Here is a 14,362-nt window from a genome sequence, read left to right on the forward strand (position 1 = left end):
AAAAAAATTTATTTTTTCTTGATATAACTATTAATTGTAATATCACAAATAGCTTTAACTGTAAGTCTAGTGTATGCAACTTTACAATCATGAATCCCAAAACTTAAAAAAAAAAAAAACATGAACAAAATATTTAAATTTGTCAAGACATTTCTTCTTCAATTATTACAAAATATTAGGACTTAGGAGTTTTCACATTGCATGCAAGTTTTAAAGTATTACCTTCATAAGTATTTGCACAAATATTCTCAATTATTTATGTAAATTTTTTTATGTTAAATGAAAATTCTCTACTAATAGGAGTTTTCACATTACATGCAAATTTTAAAGTATTACTTTCATAAGTATTTGCATAAATATTTTTAATTATTTATGTAAAATTTTTTATGTTAAATAAAAATCCTCCACTAGCTCATTTTTTTTTTCATCGCAATTTCTTCAGTTGCAGTTGAAGAATCCCAAGAGAAAGACCCAACTCTTCCTTTCGGGAACCAGCAGCGCAAGTTACGAAGTAGGTAACGGATACCCTAAAGAGGAGAATAATGATGATAACGGTTTTTCTTCGGAACAAGAACGCAAAGCACTTCTCAGAGGAGGGGAACAAGTCATCTCTGTTCTCGAAGAAATGGTCACCCTTGTAAGCTCCAACATTACACTTTCACTTCTCAGATTTCAAATTATTGCTAGCTTGATGATAATAATAATTCATGTGTGGATGCTCTCTTAATCTGTGTGCAGAGAATTCATGTGTGCGTGCATCTGTGCAAAAACAGATAGAATGAAAAAAAAAAAAAATATTTAATGTGTTGATCAACCTTTGGCCAAAACGTTGTTGGGAAATACTTAAAATCCAAATGTATACTTAAAGAAAAGTAATTTTATGTAATTGAAAATGCTGAAAACTTAAGAGAAAAAAAAAAGATCTCAAAGTGATTTTCTTTTTAAACACTCGCTTCATAATTATGTTGCCTCCTTGGCGTTGATAACTAATCCTGAGTTGTTATTGTTAAGACATTTATATGCAGCGTGCAATTGTTTGCTCATTAGTCATTTATATGTACTTCCTTCAGCCTTTGAATGACACTGTTCGATGTGTATGTTTGGCTTCAGTTGGAAGATATGAATATGGATGAAGAATCTGAAAAAGTGGCAGTGGAATTGGCTGCACAAGGAGTAATTGGAAAGAGGGTTGATGAGATGGAATCAGATTTTATGATGGCCCTCGATTACATGATCCAGCTCGCTGAGAAGGACGAAGATGATAAGGTATTGTTAATTCGGAACTTGTCTACTTATATTTGGATTTTAGAAAGGTACATGCTTATAGATTTTATTTTAGTGGCTGAATCTTTTTTGAACACGTACAAGTGCAAATTATTGGTCCTTCTCATAATTGGAAAAGTGAGAGAAAATTTGTCTTTCATTCGTCATCAATCATCATCCCTCAAATGTGTCAGATGAAGAGTAGTCCAATGTTTAAAGGTAGAGCTAAATTAATTGCAGTCATTAAGGTGTACTTAATTTTAAACGTCTAGTCATCAAATATGGTTAATGATAGATATTATATCGTCGATTGATCTATATATAGCTGATCTCCACCAAGTAGATAGTTTACTTGTTCTTCTTTTTATTCCTCAACCTCTTTTTCCCATTAAACTTTAACTTGAAAGGTTGATTAGTTAGTTAGTAGTATTCGATGCCACTATAACGTTACTTTATATCCTGTTGAGCATAGTTACTGCATGAAGTAAAGATTTTGACTTAACTGCGTTTGTATTTTCCATTTAGCGCAAGTCACTGTTGGAAGTTATCAAGGAGACTGTATTATCACATCTGACAAAAAAGTGTCCGCCACATGTAAGGAACCTTATTTTTGCCACTTCTTTATCAATACTCTGGCTGAAGCAATGTTCCACCTTTTATATTGGATATCAATGTGCGTTTTTCTCCTTTATATTGTAGGTTCAAATTATTGGTCTTCTATGTAGAACTCCCCAAAAAGAAAGTAGACATGAATTATTACGCCGTGTTGCAGCTGGTGGTGGTGTATTCAAAGGAAAAGATGAATTAAAGATTCATATCCCAGCGGCAAATCTAAATGACATAGCTAACCAAGCTGATGACATATTAGAGGTAATCATAGTAACTTCTAACATTCTATGAATTACCAGGCAATTATTGCAGCCTCTTAAAGTAATATCAATGACCGTCATATGTAACTAGATCAAAATAATAAGTATGGAAAAAGCTGAATCATATTTCCACCCCTACGATACTGATATCGGACAGAATATCAGTAATGGCGGAGCTAAACTGTGTAAGATGGATGGATAAGAGTAGAAAAATACAGATGGCTCAGGCCATTTACAGAGTGCCTGATTATCTTTATCACTAAACCTCACATCTCTTCCTCTCCTTAACACAGTCTCTCTTCTCTACATACCCCTCTAATGTAACTGAATTCCATAACACCCTGTGACATAGGCTATCTGAAGTAGCAATGTAGCCTTGCTGCCTTGGGGCTTAGATATATCATTCAACTTTGAAAACAAAAATTGAATTGTTCTTTAAAATATATACCTATATAGTTATATAGTTTATATAGATCAGTCATTTGACAAAATATGGAGTCATCTTCTGTGTCCTCTCTTTCTTTTATAGTTAAGATTGAAATTTACTTTTCCTTTTGACTTGCTCTTCTTTTTTATTAATTTTTTAGAAGCAAAAGAATATTGTCTTTCAACTTCAAGTATAGCTATTAAACATTCCTTGACTCTTGACTTGGAACCTTAATATACTCTAATACTACTTTGTTAATTATAACTTATAAGGTGATTATCAATATGTTTGCAGACAATGGAAACTCGTCCTGTTGTCCCCGATCGAAAACTTCTTGCAAGGCTTGTTTTAATTAGAGAAGAAGCACGGGATATGATGGGAGGGGGAATTTTGGATGAAAGAAATAATCGTGGATTATATACTCTTCCTGAGCCGGAGGTGTGCTTGATATGTAGTTTATGTATTTTGATTTTGCCATGGTGCTCATTTGAAGGGAAATATTATTTAAAAATACTCCTTTTGTCTTATTTTATCTATACATAATGTAGAGACCTAAAAGTGTACTACATTTTATTTGTCATTGTTTAAAAAAAAAAACTTTATATATGCATTTTTAAAACTTCTGTCAGTGCAGGTGAACTTCTTAGCCAAACTAGTGGCTTTAAAACCCGGAGATACTGTGCTTGGCATGATAAGAAATGTAATGCAAGGAAAAGATGAAGGTGCCGACAACGCTGGTAATGATTATGAAGGAAATGCTGAAAGGGTAAGTTGAATTGGCAAATGTATTACTTAACTGGAGTATGCTAAGTGTGAGTAGTAAGAAGTAAAAATTAGAAATGGGGTAGAAAAGCCTAAGATAGAGGAGAATGCACTGTGTTATGCAAATGTTAGGCAATAAATATATTACACGCAGCATATCAATGTGAGCTTTTTCTTCTGTCATTTAGTTGTTAGGGGGGTCTTTAGCGAATTCTTTAGGAAAATAAATCATCTCTTTTCCTGCATGAGAACTTATTTAAAATTGTATGCACAAATCTCATCTATGAAACATTCTCCCTCATCTTTATTCTGTTAGCATACTCACCCTAAGTTTTATGCATGAATGCAAATTATAGCGACATAACATGTATAACTTTCCATTATAATCAGGTGAATGCGACAGGAAGGAAGTCGCATCCAGTACGTCCTGGCATGTTTCTTGAGACTGTCTCCAAGGTAATGTCAAAGTCATGCTTGTTACATTGCATTCTTTGGTATGAAGCAAACTAGACCAAGATGATATATTTTATACACTCTTTTGGGGGGTTTCTTCACCTTTGCAGTGATATTTTCCCCATAGGCAGTTCTATATAATTGATTTAAACATGCTGATCTGATCACTACTCCACTACACATTAGATGTAAATTATCTTTTTCTGCATTATGGTTCTACCAGGTCTTAGCTGGTATATATACTGGAACTGAGTCTGGCATCACTGCACAGCATCTTGAATGGGTAAATTCTTTGCTTCTCTATCGACTAATTAGCATTATGTTTATTTATATAGTATAAATTAGTTTACACCTAAACTTCTATTGAATCTTCTTGTTATCCGTGTACGCTTTTTTCATATATCGGGTAGACAATTCCAATTGGAGAGTTTGATAATCATCTTTTATTTATGAAAAGGAGGGACTGTTGATAATGTAGAAAGTAGAAACCTACATATGCTAAGTGAAATGGTTGGACTAATCAAGTTTAACATTAAATTTTATGTTTGAGCATGCATTATGCATAAGTTCATTTCCGAATTATTAAATATCTTGTTTGAGAATCCTAAAGAATGGTTAAACCTTAGATATCACTCCCAAGGAGTAGGTTGGATAATCTCCAATACTAACTAGAAGCATAGTAACCTTTATGCTTCGCTGAATGATGTGGTTTCTCTTGCTCATTTTCCTTGCTTCCAGGTTCATAGAAAGACACTTCAAGTTCTTCAAGAGATAGCATTTAATTAGTAGTACCTTTATTTTTATAAGATCGCCAACTTTGTAGCCTTATGTAAAGACATGGTAGGTTGTCTATATGATAGCTCAGGAACCTTTGTAAAGTGGTAAGTTCATCAATTTTTGTGTGCTTTGGAATCTTTGGTTCATCTAATGATCAATATTAACTTTGCATAATTTATGCTACCCAGTTTACAATATATTGAATCTCTTCAGTCAGGTGTCTCGGTGTTCTTCCAGGTTGTATTTGAATTATGTCTCAGATATAAATACAGAAACAAAAAGCCAAAGAAATGAAAACTGATATTTTGTTCCTTAAAGACTGAAAGATTGTGTCTATATTTGTGTCTTCACAACTAAATAAGTTTATGTAACTACTATTTCTGTACTTTTGTCTTATAGATAATATGTAAATACAATCTTAAAAGTTGGATGATATATACTAGTTAATTTATTATGCTTACAAAAGTTAGCATTACATTTTATAAAATAATATGTTATGGATAATATCTTTTAAATCTCGAGAGAAATCAAGGAATTATATATTATTCTTAGCCTTACAAGTTAATGTAACTAACCTTGATTCTTGAATCAATTTATCTAAACGGTAAAGAAGATGAAATGCGTCGTTTATCATGGATCATCAAATGAGTAAATATTGCTGTAGTTCCAAATCTTTCGTGAGCTAATACAGCAAAAGCTGTCGTTATAGTTAAGATACTACAAAAACATGGTCTTCAATAATTTTGAATGATGAGTAAAGTATTGTTTTTGTCCCAAACGTTTGGGGTAAGTCCTATTTGTGTTCCTAACGTTTAAATCGTCCTATTTGTATCCTTAACGTTTATAAAAGTGATTCAATGTTATCCTACTACCAATTATACTAACAAATCAGATTATATTTTTCAATTATTCTCACTTGGATGTATTCATTCTCAATTAGGTCTCAGTTAGATGTGGTTGATTTTAATATTATACCCACTATTTGTGTTTAGATTCAATTATGTCTTTAGAAAAGTGAATTATGTAAATGTTGTAGGAATTAGTTTCAACATTTGATGAGCTATTTTTCGGAGTAGATAATCGATTCTATCCCAGACATTTATATTCTAACTTCAAAAATAGATTTTTAAAACTCAAACTAAAGCGCTCATGATGTGTAATTGACGGCAGGATAACATTGAATCACTTTTACAAACGTTAAGGATACAAATAGGATGATTTAAACGTTAGGGACACAAATAGAATTTACCCCAAACGTTGAAGACAAAAACGATACTTTACTCTTGAATGATCGTTCGATTCAATTGATACGCACATATACAATAGCTAACCACGTTATAGTCACAGTTAAGGGAGGTTCTGATTGAAGTCGTGATTTTGAATAATTGCTATTACTAATACTTTTTTAGATGTCCTTACGTAAAACATTCCTCTATTTGGTGCAAAGAATGTCGTTAAATAAAATTATAAAAAAAAAAAATTCCCCATCTACGTTTCTTGAAGAATAGAATTCACAATGCAAAAGCCCAAAGATAAACTCTACATTGTTTTAGTGCAAATTGAGAAAAGATCTTATATCATTTGAGGAATCAAATATTGACTTGGCGGGACAAATTTTAGCATCTCAACAAAAATACCATTCTTAAATATTCATTTGTTGCTAAGAAACGTGAAGACAAGCATTAGTAAGAATGACACAATCACACAGCCCATACTCGAAAATTACAATCACGTATTGAAAGCTTGCATTACTTTTTACAGAAAACCCATTTAAAAACCATTCTGTTCGCTTTTAACACCAAGGATCAATTGTGCAAGATGAGCCAAATATGGCTCTGCCTGGGAACTACTACTCAACATTGATCCAAGACTCTGTAGCTCAGCATTGAATTCCTTTTCAAATTTGCTGCAATTGTTCATTTTGGTTAGAATACCGAGTTGAGAGGAAATACAAGCGCATAGAAATAATGTTTGGTAAATGTAGTGTTTTTGGACATACAGAATGGACTCGGTGACTGCCACATTTCTGGTGGTTGACTTTAGAACCTGGCCAGATTTCCGTTGCTTGGCTTTCGTCGAGGATTCAGTTGGTTCGTCTGGATTGTGTAATACTATAGAAGATGATATAAGCCACTGAGTTGCTGCTGCATATTGTAGGCACATGGATTCAAGTTTCTGCACCTTCTGCAATTGGGAACATAAACCAATAACCAATCTTGAGAGTCACAAACCTATATGACATAATGGGAATGATCCATCTTGAAAGAAAGGAATCAATAAAACATGTTTCTGAATAAATTTATTCTACACATCACAAAGGGTATATAACAACTACTTTGACTTGCATATATTTCTTTCACTTGTTAAGGGAAGATGATATTTATTATTTTCTAAAAAACACTGAAAAACCATTGAGAAATAACAACAAAGAAAAAAAAAAACTTATCTGGAGAAGTGAAAATAGAAACTAACCTTGAGCAGCTCAGGTAAAAGAAGCAAACATTCTCTCAAACATTTATCGAGGAAAAAATCATGATGCTGTATAACCTGTTTCAAAGAGAAAGCATCAGAATCTATCAAGCAACCCCACCACAGAAGTAAACAGAATTGGATGCAAAAAGTAAACATGTTAGAAAATTTATGCGGACAATAACTTACCTCATCTATGCTATTTGCTGATTGAAGTCTGTCATGCATCACATGCCAATTGGGTTCAATAACCTAATAAATATAGTCATACAACAGGGACCCACCAAACTGCTTAGATAAGTAAACAAAATTTAAGGAAAATAATGAAGCAAATGAAATGTATTATGCAATCCTATAAACTCTGACAGGCCTAGTAATGATTTATCCTTTTGAAGTTTGTAATAAGAAAAAATAATATATCTGAACTCAAATATCTGGACCTTTTCAAATTAAATGCAGGAGAAGAGATAAAAATATAAAAAATAAATTTAAAAAATTCCATAATAAAATAACAAACAAAAAGAGGCTAGTTCCTGAGAAATTTAAAGGTCCAAAAAGGTTAGCAGAGAAATCAAAGGAAAGTAAAACCTGCCTCAAATGTCAGATAGTGTAAAAGGCTATTGATGAATTTAAGCATACTACGGCAAAGAAGGGATGATCTGGAGAGAGCAGTTCCACGTGTATTGAGAGCTTTAACACCCTACATGGGACCACGGATAAAGGTCAATGGAGATAAATACAATCCGATGAATGGAGATTAGCACAATCAGATTAAGTGAATCGTATAAAGCCATACTTGATGTACTTGCCATGCTCCACACAGTTGACGCTCAACATGTTTACAATGGAAAAGAAATCGAAAAATTAACTGGTATCTTGTAAGGGCTTTTCGTGATAATACTATAGACAATGGCCATTGCACCTGAAAACAGAAAATAATAATAATAAATAATAAAAGAACTTCTGAAAATGATGCAATAATTAGCTCTTCCAAATACTTAAAAGGGTATACAAAGACCTTATAACTAAGTGAAAATGTTTCAAGGCTAGTGATGCTAACTGGCTCCTCCAGGTCATTGTCACCCGAACTTCGCTGGCTAAGTTCAAGATCTTTGAATGTGCTCGACCTTTTCAGCAAAGATGACCTTTCCTGGAAAAGTAATTTTTTTATCATTCATAAACATTGAAAATTAGATCCAAAGAATTTTCATAAAAACTGAGTCAGTTACTTGCCACAACACAGGTTACGCCTTCATGAAGAGGATCTGCTGCAGCTGCTGTAGTACGCAAAGCAAGGTCTAGAAGAGACTAAACCATGCCAAAGAAGAGAGATAGAGAACAAAACAAACAAGAGAAAAGAACATAATAAGAACCAAGGTCTCTTTTAAAAATTAAAATAGGCAAACTCTGATCTGATACAAATTTACTAGGACAAAAAAAGTTTTAAGTGTGAAAAAAAATCCATTACTATACCTGCAACTTCTCAACTGAGACTTCATCAGGCTTTTTGGCTAGCTCGTCTCGAGCAATATCCATAAAATGTACCAAGAAATCACCCTATGTGATCATAACACTACGATGTCAGCCAGAATCGACAGTGAGAGTTTACTTCCAATAGAAAGAAAATCACTCTTCCATAAGCACATGCATAAGCACAACTACATGACCCATGTATGTCAAACCAGCTTAACATTTTCTTAAATGTAGACACTTGGGCAGAATACAAAGCAGCAAATAGACTAAATTATGCAAATTATATAATAGCAATAGGTTCAGAAAACTATGGCAATGTAAGTACTGTATGTAGACTAATTTTGAAAGAACAATCTGCACAAGCGATGTACAGCTTAAAATTAGCCTCGTGCACCTGTGCACACACACATTTTTATATCCTTAATGAGATGAACAGATGATGAGCTTACAGCAAATAAACTAAATTATGCAAATTATATAATAGCAATAGGTTCAGAAAACTATGGCAATGTAACTACTCTATGTAGACTTATTTTGAAAGAACAATCTGCACAAGCAATGTAAAGCTTAAAATTAGCCTCGTGCACCTGTGCACACACACATTTTTATATCCTTAATGAGATGAACAGATGATGAGCTTATTTGATAGCAGAAGGATAATGACTTGCAAATCATTTCTGATTCTTCCAAATCAACCCCACATAACTCCATGATTATGAACAAAATCAGGTCCTTTTCTGGATAAAAGCTAAAACTCTTCTACTTCCAAGCATTGGATATCAAGAGCTTTGCTTTAATTTAATATAGCATAGAGCAAACCAGAATATCAACTATTCTTGCAAGAGTATAATAACCACAAAGATGGTAGGACACAGATGGCAATTTTTTGCCTATTATATATAAGATAGAAGACTGACTAGTGAAAGAAATATCTAAGCTTCCCTTGAAGGATAATAAAAGTTGTAGTGGAAGAGGCAAAATATACCAGGAGAACTTTTTTCTTTTCTTTTTTTTTTTTTTTTTTTTTAAATCTTTTGACAATTTTGGAGGGAACCGAACTGAGTTTGTCACAAGGACCCACATCAGCTTCTTAGTAAATTCAAGAAAGGCTGAAATTCTTTAGCAATCTTCAGTTTTTGTTACTAATGCAGTGTTTTTGCACAAGTAATATTCCTTGTTTCTAGAAAATAAAAATTCTTTGAATCACTATGCCAACAGCAACACAAAAGCACAAATCAATTGAATTACTTAGTCTCATCAAAATTAAGTATCATGATACAGAGGAAACACAAATCATTGCAATCAAACAAGATTTTTAGCTTGTCCAATCTGTTCAATAAACACAAATACAAGGAACAGAAAATTATATTAGCAATCGCTACATTATTAGTTTGTTCCATCCAAAACCATCCTAGGATCTCTAGACTCAACACTGGAAGGAAGAAGAGAGATGATACTCAAGTCATCTTTAAATTTGAGCATTTAACAATTTAAGCTTTTCCAGCAAGACATGTGTCTCGAAATTTAAATAATATAAGATGATCAAGATCATACCTGATCAAGAAGAAGGTAGTGCTTTATAGATCGCAGCTTTCCCATTAGATCATACTAGATAAAGAAAATAGTTCAGCATTAGAACTTAAGATTTTTTTTAATAGTAATTATTGCAGAAACACAAGAATGTAAGCTGAGAATTCTATCACCTTATGTGAATGCAATCTTACCTTTTCCTTAATGAGATTCAACAGTTCACGACTAGCAAAGTTATAGGCAGCCTTAATACATTCAAGATAATGATGATTTGAACCAGAGCTCATTAGTTTTGAATTTTCTGATTGAGGGACCTAAAGAAAAAGTAGCCACTAGTTACAAAGTAACCACTCGTGAAGAAATAACATATGCATGCAGCAAGAAACATAAAGAGTTGCAAATTATTAATCTATTCAACATTCAAAGCATAATAGCCACAATACCTGAACGTTGTGCCCACATTCTCTCATGACATTTAGATATTTTCCAGTGGTCAAAATTGTCTGAGCAATATTTGCTAGAAAACTAGGAATTCCATCTTTGAGGCTGTAACGCTGTCCCCAATACTTGGCATCATAATCTTGAGTGAGGCTCTCCTATAGAGATTTTGAAACTACAACCATGTTAAAAACAAATTTCAATATTCATTTTGGGCCATGTTAAGCACAGAAATATTTCATTGACCTTCTGAAAAGATTTGTCCTCTGCAATGAAAAATTCTCCGTATGGATCGTCAATAACTCCTTCATAGACCCATCTAAAATGGTTAAATTCCCAAAAAGACAAGATAAGTGAACACAAATCGGAGTCAACTAAAGCTTTATAATAAGAGCACACAAGACAATGGCAATGTTTTGCAATAAGTGCTAATTGGCAAATACTGTTAACTTTATGCATTAGAATAGTGTATTATAATGCATCGATATTATTCCTCAAATATGTGTTTGCTAAATGATATCCTTTTATTAAATCAAGTTGACTAATCTTCCTTTTTCGTTTTTTTTCTTTTCAAATATGGGATGTTAAGACCGGGTAAGAAGATGGGGAAGGATTGTATTGTAAAAAGGACTAAGCTTCTAAGTGTAAGCATTAAGACTATGCTCAGCTAGATGAAATGGAAGGAGGACAAATGTGGTGAAATGAAAATCAAACTTTCCTTTTGTTTTGACACATCAAAGAAATCAGGGGAAGAAAATGAATTTTGAACTTTGAAGTTATCCTCCAAAACCATCCCTTATTGTATTTGCAGTGAAAATATGTATGATCCCCCAAGTTCAGAAAATTACAGACATGTCAAAGGGAGAAACATTTTCTGAACCCCTCAGTTTCTTCCATTCCTTTGTTTTCCAATTTTTCCTTTAATTTCTTCCATTACTTTCTCCTTATAACATCCATACATACTATAAAACTCAAAGGAGATGGAACCTGAGACCAAGTGCTTATGGAAGGAGGGAGAAAAGAACCAACCTTTCCAATATGCTCATGTAGGCATTGCTCGCACATTGTGTCATTTTCTCAAGCAATAACCTGACAGCATTGTCTCCAGCCATAGCCTTTGCCTACACAAAGCAGAAGCCATAGTGGGAAGAATTCAATGCTTAAGAAACTGGTTGATGAAATTAAAAATGAATCTTTTAAGACATACAAGGTAGTGTCAGTTAGAATCACTGAGAAATGTGGAAACCTTAATATAAAGTTTACCTGGCTCTGCAGTAAGTTAAGAACAGCAGATCCAGAAAAATTGTTGGATGCAGCCTTCTGAATAACAATGGATAATGCTTGCATTGACCCCATCATGGGCTGAAACACATAACCAAAAGTGACAACATCAAGTAACTGACAAATTTTTATGTTAACTGAACACCCAAGACCAATCCATACCTGACAATAGAACCACAATCCTTGAAGGGAAAGTCTACCAAGCCGAAATTGGTGTTCGAGCTGTGCTACCATGGCTTGGTAATCCTGAAAACATATCCTATAATGGTAAAGGTAGGTTCTTATTCACATTGTATATTTTAATAAAAAATAATAGAATCTATATAGAACTCCAATAGAGCAAAAGAGAGTCTGAAATCACATATCTAGACTGAAATTTCCAACTCAAAGGAACAAGAATGTACCGAACAGGATGGCATTCAACAGTAGTAACTAGTAACTGCCCACTATGCCCATTATATCAAACAGTATACGTTATTTGTAGGAGTAAAAGACGTCTGGTAAAACTATGGCACATGAAAGTTTATGTATCTCTCTGTTAGAACTCATTTAGGCATGTTCAGAAAAACCTACAAGAAGAAGAGCCCTCAGAGCAGCAGAGAAAGCATGATTAACAAGGCCATTCTGGAACTGAGACCTTGACTCCACAAACTGGTTGATCAACAAAAAGCTCCTACAAAGAGGGAATATCCGTTTTGCCAATTCCTGCAAAAGCAAAAAATAAGACAGTAACATCGTAACACTATATGCTTTATACATACATCTTTTGTTTTCTGTTGCTTTTGTTATCCTTCTCCTCATCTTAATGAAATTCTTCTTTATCAAAAAAATCTTTGAAGTCAGTCCCAGTCAGGGAACGGGGGGAAAATAAAAAATGTAACAATCTGCTATCATTATATTGCCCATAATATTAAAGTTACACTTGTATAGAATAGGCCAACCTTTCATTTCCCCATTAGCTTCCCACACTCTATCTTTGTCAAAAAATGCAACCACCTTATTGTGGCAGAAATTGCAGTTGTGGACAGCAATTTTAAAGTTAAAATATAGACCAAAACTATAAACTACAAAACAATTACCTCTATTTGGACCACTACCAAATAGGAGGGGTACATTACACGTTTAAATAAATAGAAGTGCCCATCGAGTAACCTAAACAAAGCCAGTTGCTTCACATAACATTACAAAAAATTCACAAAATTGAAATAAGATATTTAGAAAACACAAGACTCTGGATGTGAATAATAACATTTTCACTTTGATGCATGGCACTAGGTTGGGATACAGTACATATTGAGCACCCAATAAAGTATATAAGAATCCTTTCCAACATGAACACACTACCATATTATAACTAACACCGAGGAATAAAATGTGGATATTTAACACCTCTGTTAAATTGGAAACTAAATTGCAGCAACTTGCGGCTGAAGTCAATAAATCTCACCTGCAGTGCCAAATCCATAGATGGGTCAACATGGAAAGTAACATCATCCGTCTTTCCACGAACTGTTCTGATTAAGATGTAACGTCCTTCGACCCCAACCATAGCCGAAAGCACATCATCAATAACAATAAGCTCCTGCATTGTAGGAGAACAAACTAATATATAAACTCATGTAATGAAACGAGATAGCATCATAAACAACCATGTATACATACAACCATACATAAATTCTAAACCTATCCAAGATGGCATCGTATAAAGGACACAAATATCACAAAATCATAACAACAATAAAAAGAGCAATCAGGTGCACAAATATCTCAAGTATCTCATGCTAGCGCAGGGTGCGAGAAGGCTGCACCCGAAGAGTGTAATGTACGCAGCCTCACTGGACAATTACATCAGTACAAAATAAAAAATCATAACAACAATACTTATATATATAAACAAGAGAAGTTCGTCTCAACACAAAGTTTGATGAAAAAAGCGCACAGGTTAGGCATTGCTTAGTCAAAAAGTTTCACCACAAGTCCACAACATTATTAAGCATTTTCAAACGAACCATATCTGCAACACAGAACTATGAGAATTAAGTATTTTTCGAATGAGTGAGTATGGAATCGAGCAATGCTGCTTTAGATAGAAGCAGATATTCTATAAATTTACTCATTAATCAAAGAATCAAAATGAAATGAACAAGTGCGAGCGAGAGAGAAAAGAGAAATACTTGAACTGAAGCAGCGTAGTAACCAATTGGTTTCTCAAAGTCTACGGAGGAGTGATTCATAATTGGAAGTGAATGCAGCAATGAGCAGATCGGAGGCTGAAGGTGCTACGAGTATGGGAAATTAGGGCTCGAAATGGGTTATCGAAAGAGAGAAAGAAGAAAATGGGGATTGGAGGGAACAGAGTAGTGAGTAGTGAGTGAGATCAAGATGATGAACACACAAAATCACTCACTCATATGCTGCTCAATTTTAAGTTTACAAGTTAGAACAATTCAATGCTCATGTACGCTATTTGGATATTAATTCTAACCCGCTTTTTAAATAATATTTGCGAATTTCACCCAATACTTTTTCTCAAATTTGAAAAAAAACCCTTACCCGCCGCTGGTTCTCGTTATGATAATGGGTATCCTTCTCTCGTCTCCCACTAGAAAGGGAAATAGGC

General features: G+C 33.7%; 2 protein-coding genes across 3 annotated transcripts; one reads left to right on the forward strand and one right to left on the reverse strand.

Annotated features, from left to right (window-relative positions):
• On the forward strand, nt 430–4,743 carry LOC107619112 (protein PEP-RELATED DEVELOPMENT ARRESTED 1, chloroplastic; the record flags this gene model as incomplete). The annotated part of the gene is given in 9 exon segments (XM_016321335.1): nt 430–637; nt 1,111–1,266; nt 1,789–1,857; nt 1,963–2,133; nt 2,854–2,997; nt 3,194–3,325; nt 3,712–3,777; nt 3,998–4,057; nt 4,513–4,743. Coding segments are annotated over 9 exon segments (1,054 nt in total), but the record flags the coding sequence as incomplete, so codon positions are not given.
• LOC107618785 (gamma-tubulin complex component 2) lies at nt 6,073–14,237 on the reverse strand. Of its 2 annotated transcripts, XM_021110993.1 has the most exons (20): nt 13,917–14,237; nt 13,682–13,756; nt 13,190–13,324; nt 12,316–12,447; nt 11,905–11,988; nt 11,725–11,823; nt 11,491–11,582; nt 10,708–10,780; nt 10,467–10,619; nt 10,218–10,337; nt 10,048–10,101; nt 8,494–8,577; nt 8,254–8,328; nt 8,039–8,170; nt 7,817–7,942; nt 7,613–7,720; nt 7,210–7,272; nt 7,024–7,098; nt 6,551–6,735; nt 6,073–6,457 (listed from the first exon to the last, which is right to left on the reverse strand). In XM_021110993.1, exons 3-20 carry the CDS (start codon nt 13,289–13,291, stop codon nt 6,322–6,324), a joined length of 1,893 nt encoding a protein of 630 aa, XP_020966652.1. In that variant the 5' UTR covers nt 13,292–13,324; nt 13,682–13,756; nt 13,917–14,237; the 3' UTR covers nt 6,073–6,321. The 2 variants fall into 2 exon arrangements, with proteins under 2 accessions (XP_020966652.1, XP_016176426.1); XM_016320940.2 differs by lacking the exon at nt 13,682–13,756.

Source organism: Arachis ipaensis, chromosome B09 (genome assembly GCF_000816755.2).
Source record: "Arachis ipaensis cultivar K30076 chromosome B09, Araip1.1, whole genome shotgun sequence".
Classification (NCBI taxonomy): Eukaryota; Viridiplantae; Streptophyta; class Magnoliopsida; order Fabales; family Fabaceae; genus Arachis; species Arachis ipaensis.

Coding starts and splice junctions, on each gene's coding strand:
- LOC107618785 (XM_016320940.2), bottom strand. CDS start 13,976: ATGAATCACTCCTCCGTAGACTTTGAGAAACCAATTGGTTACTACGCT. Junction 7,943..8,038: donor CATTTTCACTTAGTTATAAG/GTCTTTGTATAC, acceptor TTCTGTTTTCAG/GTGCAATGGCCATTGTCTAT. Junction 7,721..7,816: donor GAGCATGGCAAGTACATCAA/GTATGGCTTTAT, acceptor GGTCCCATGTAG/GGTGTTAAAGCTCTCAATAC.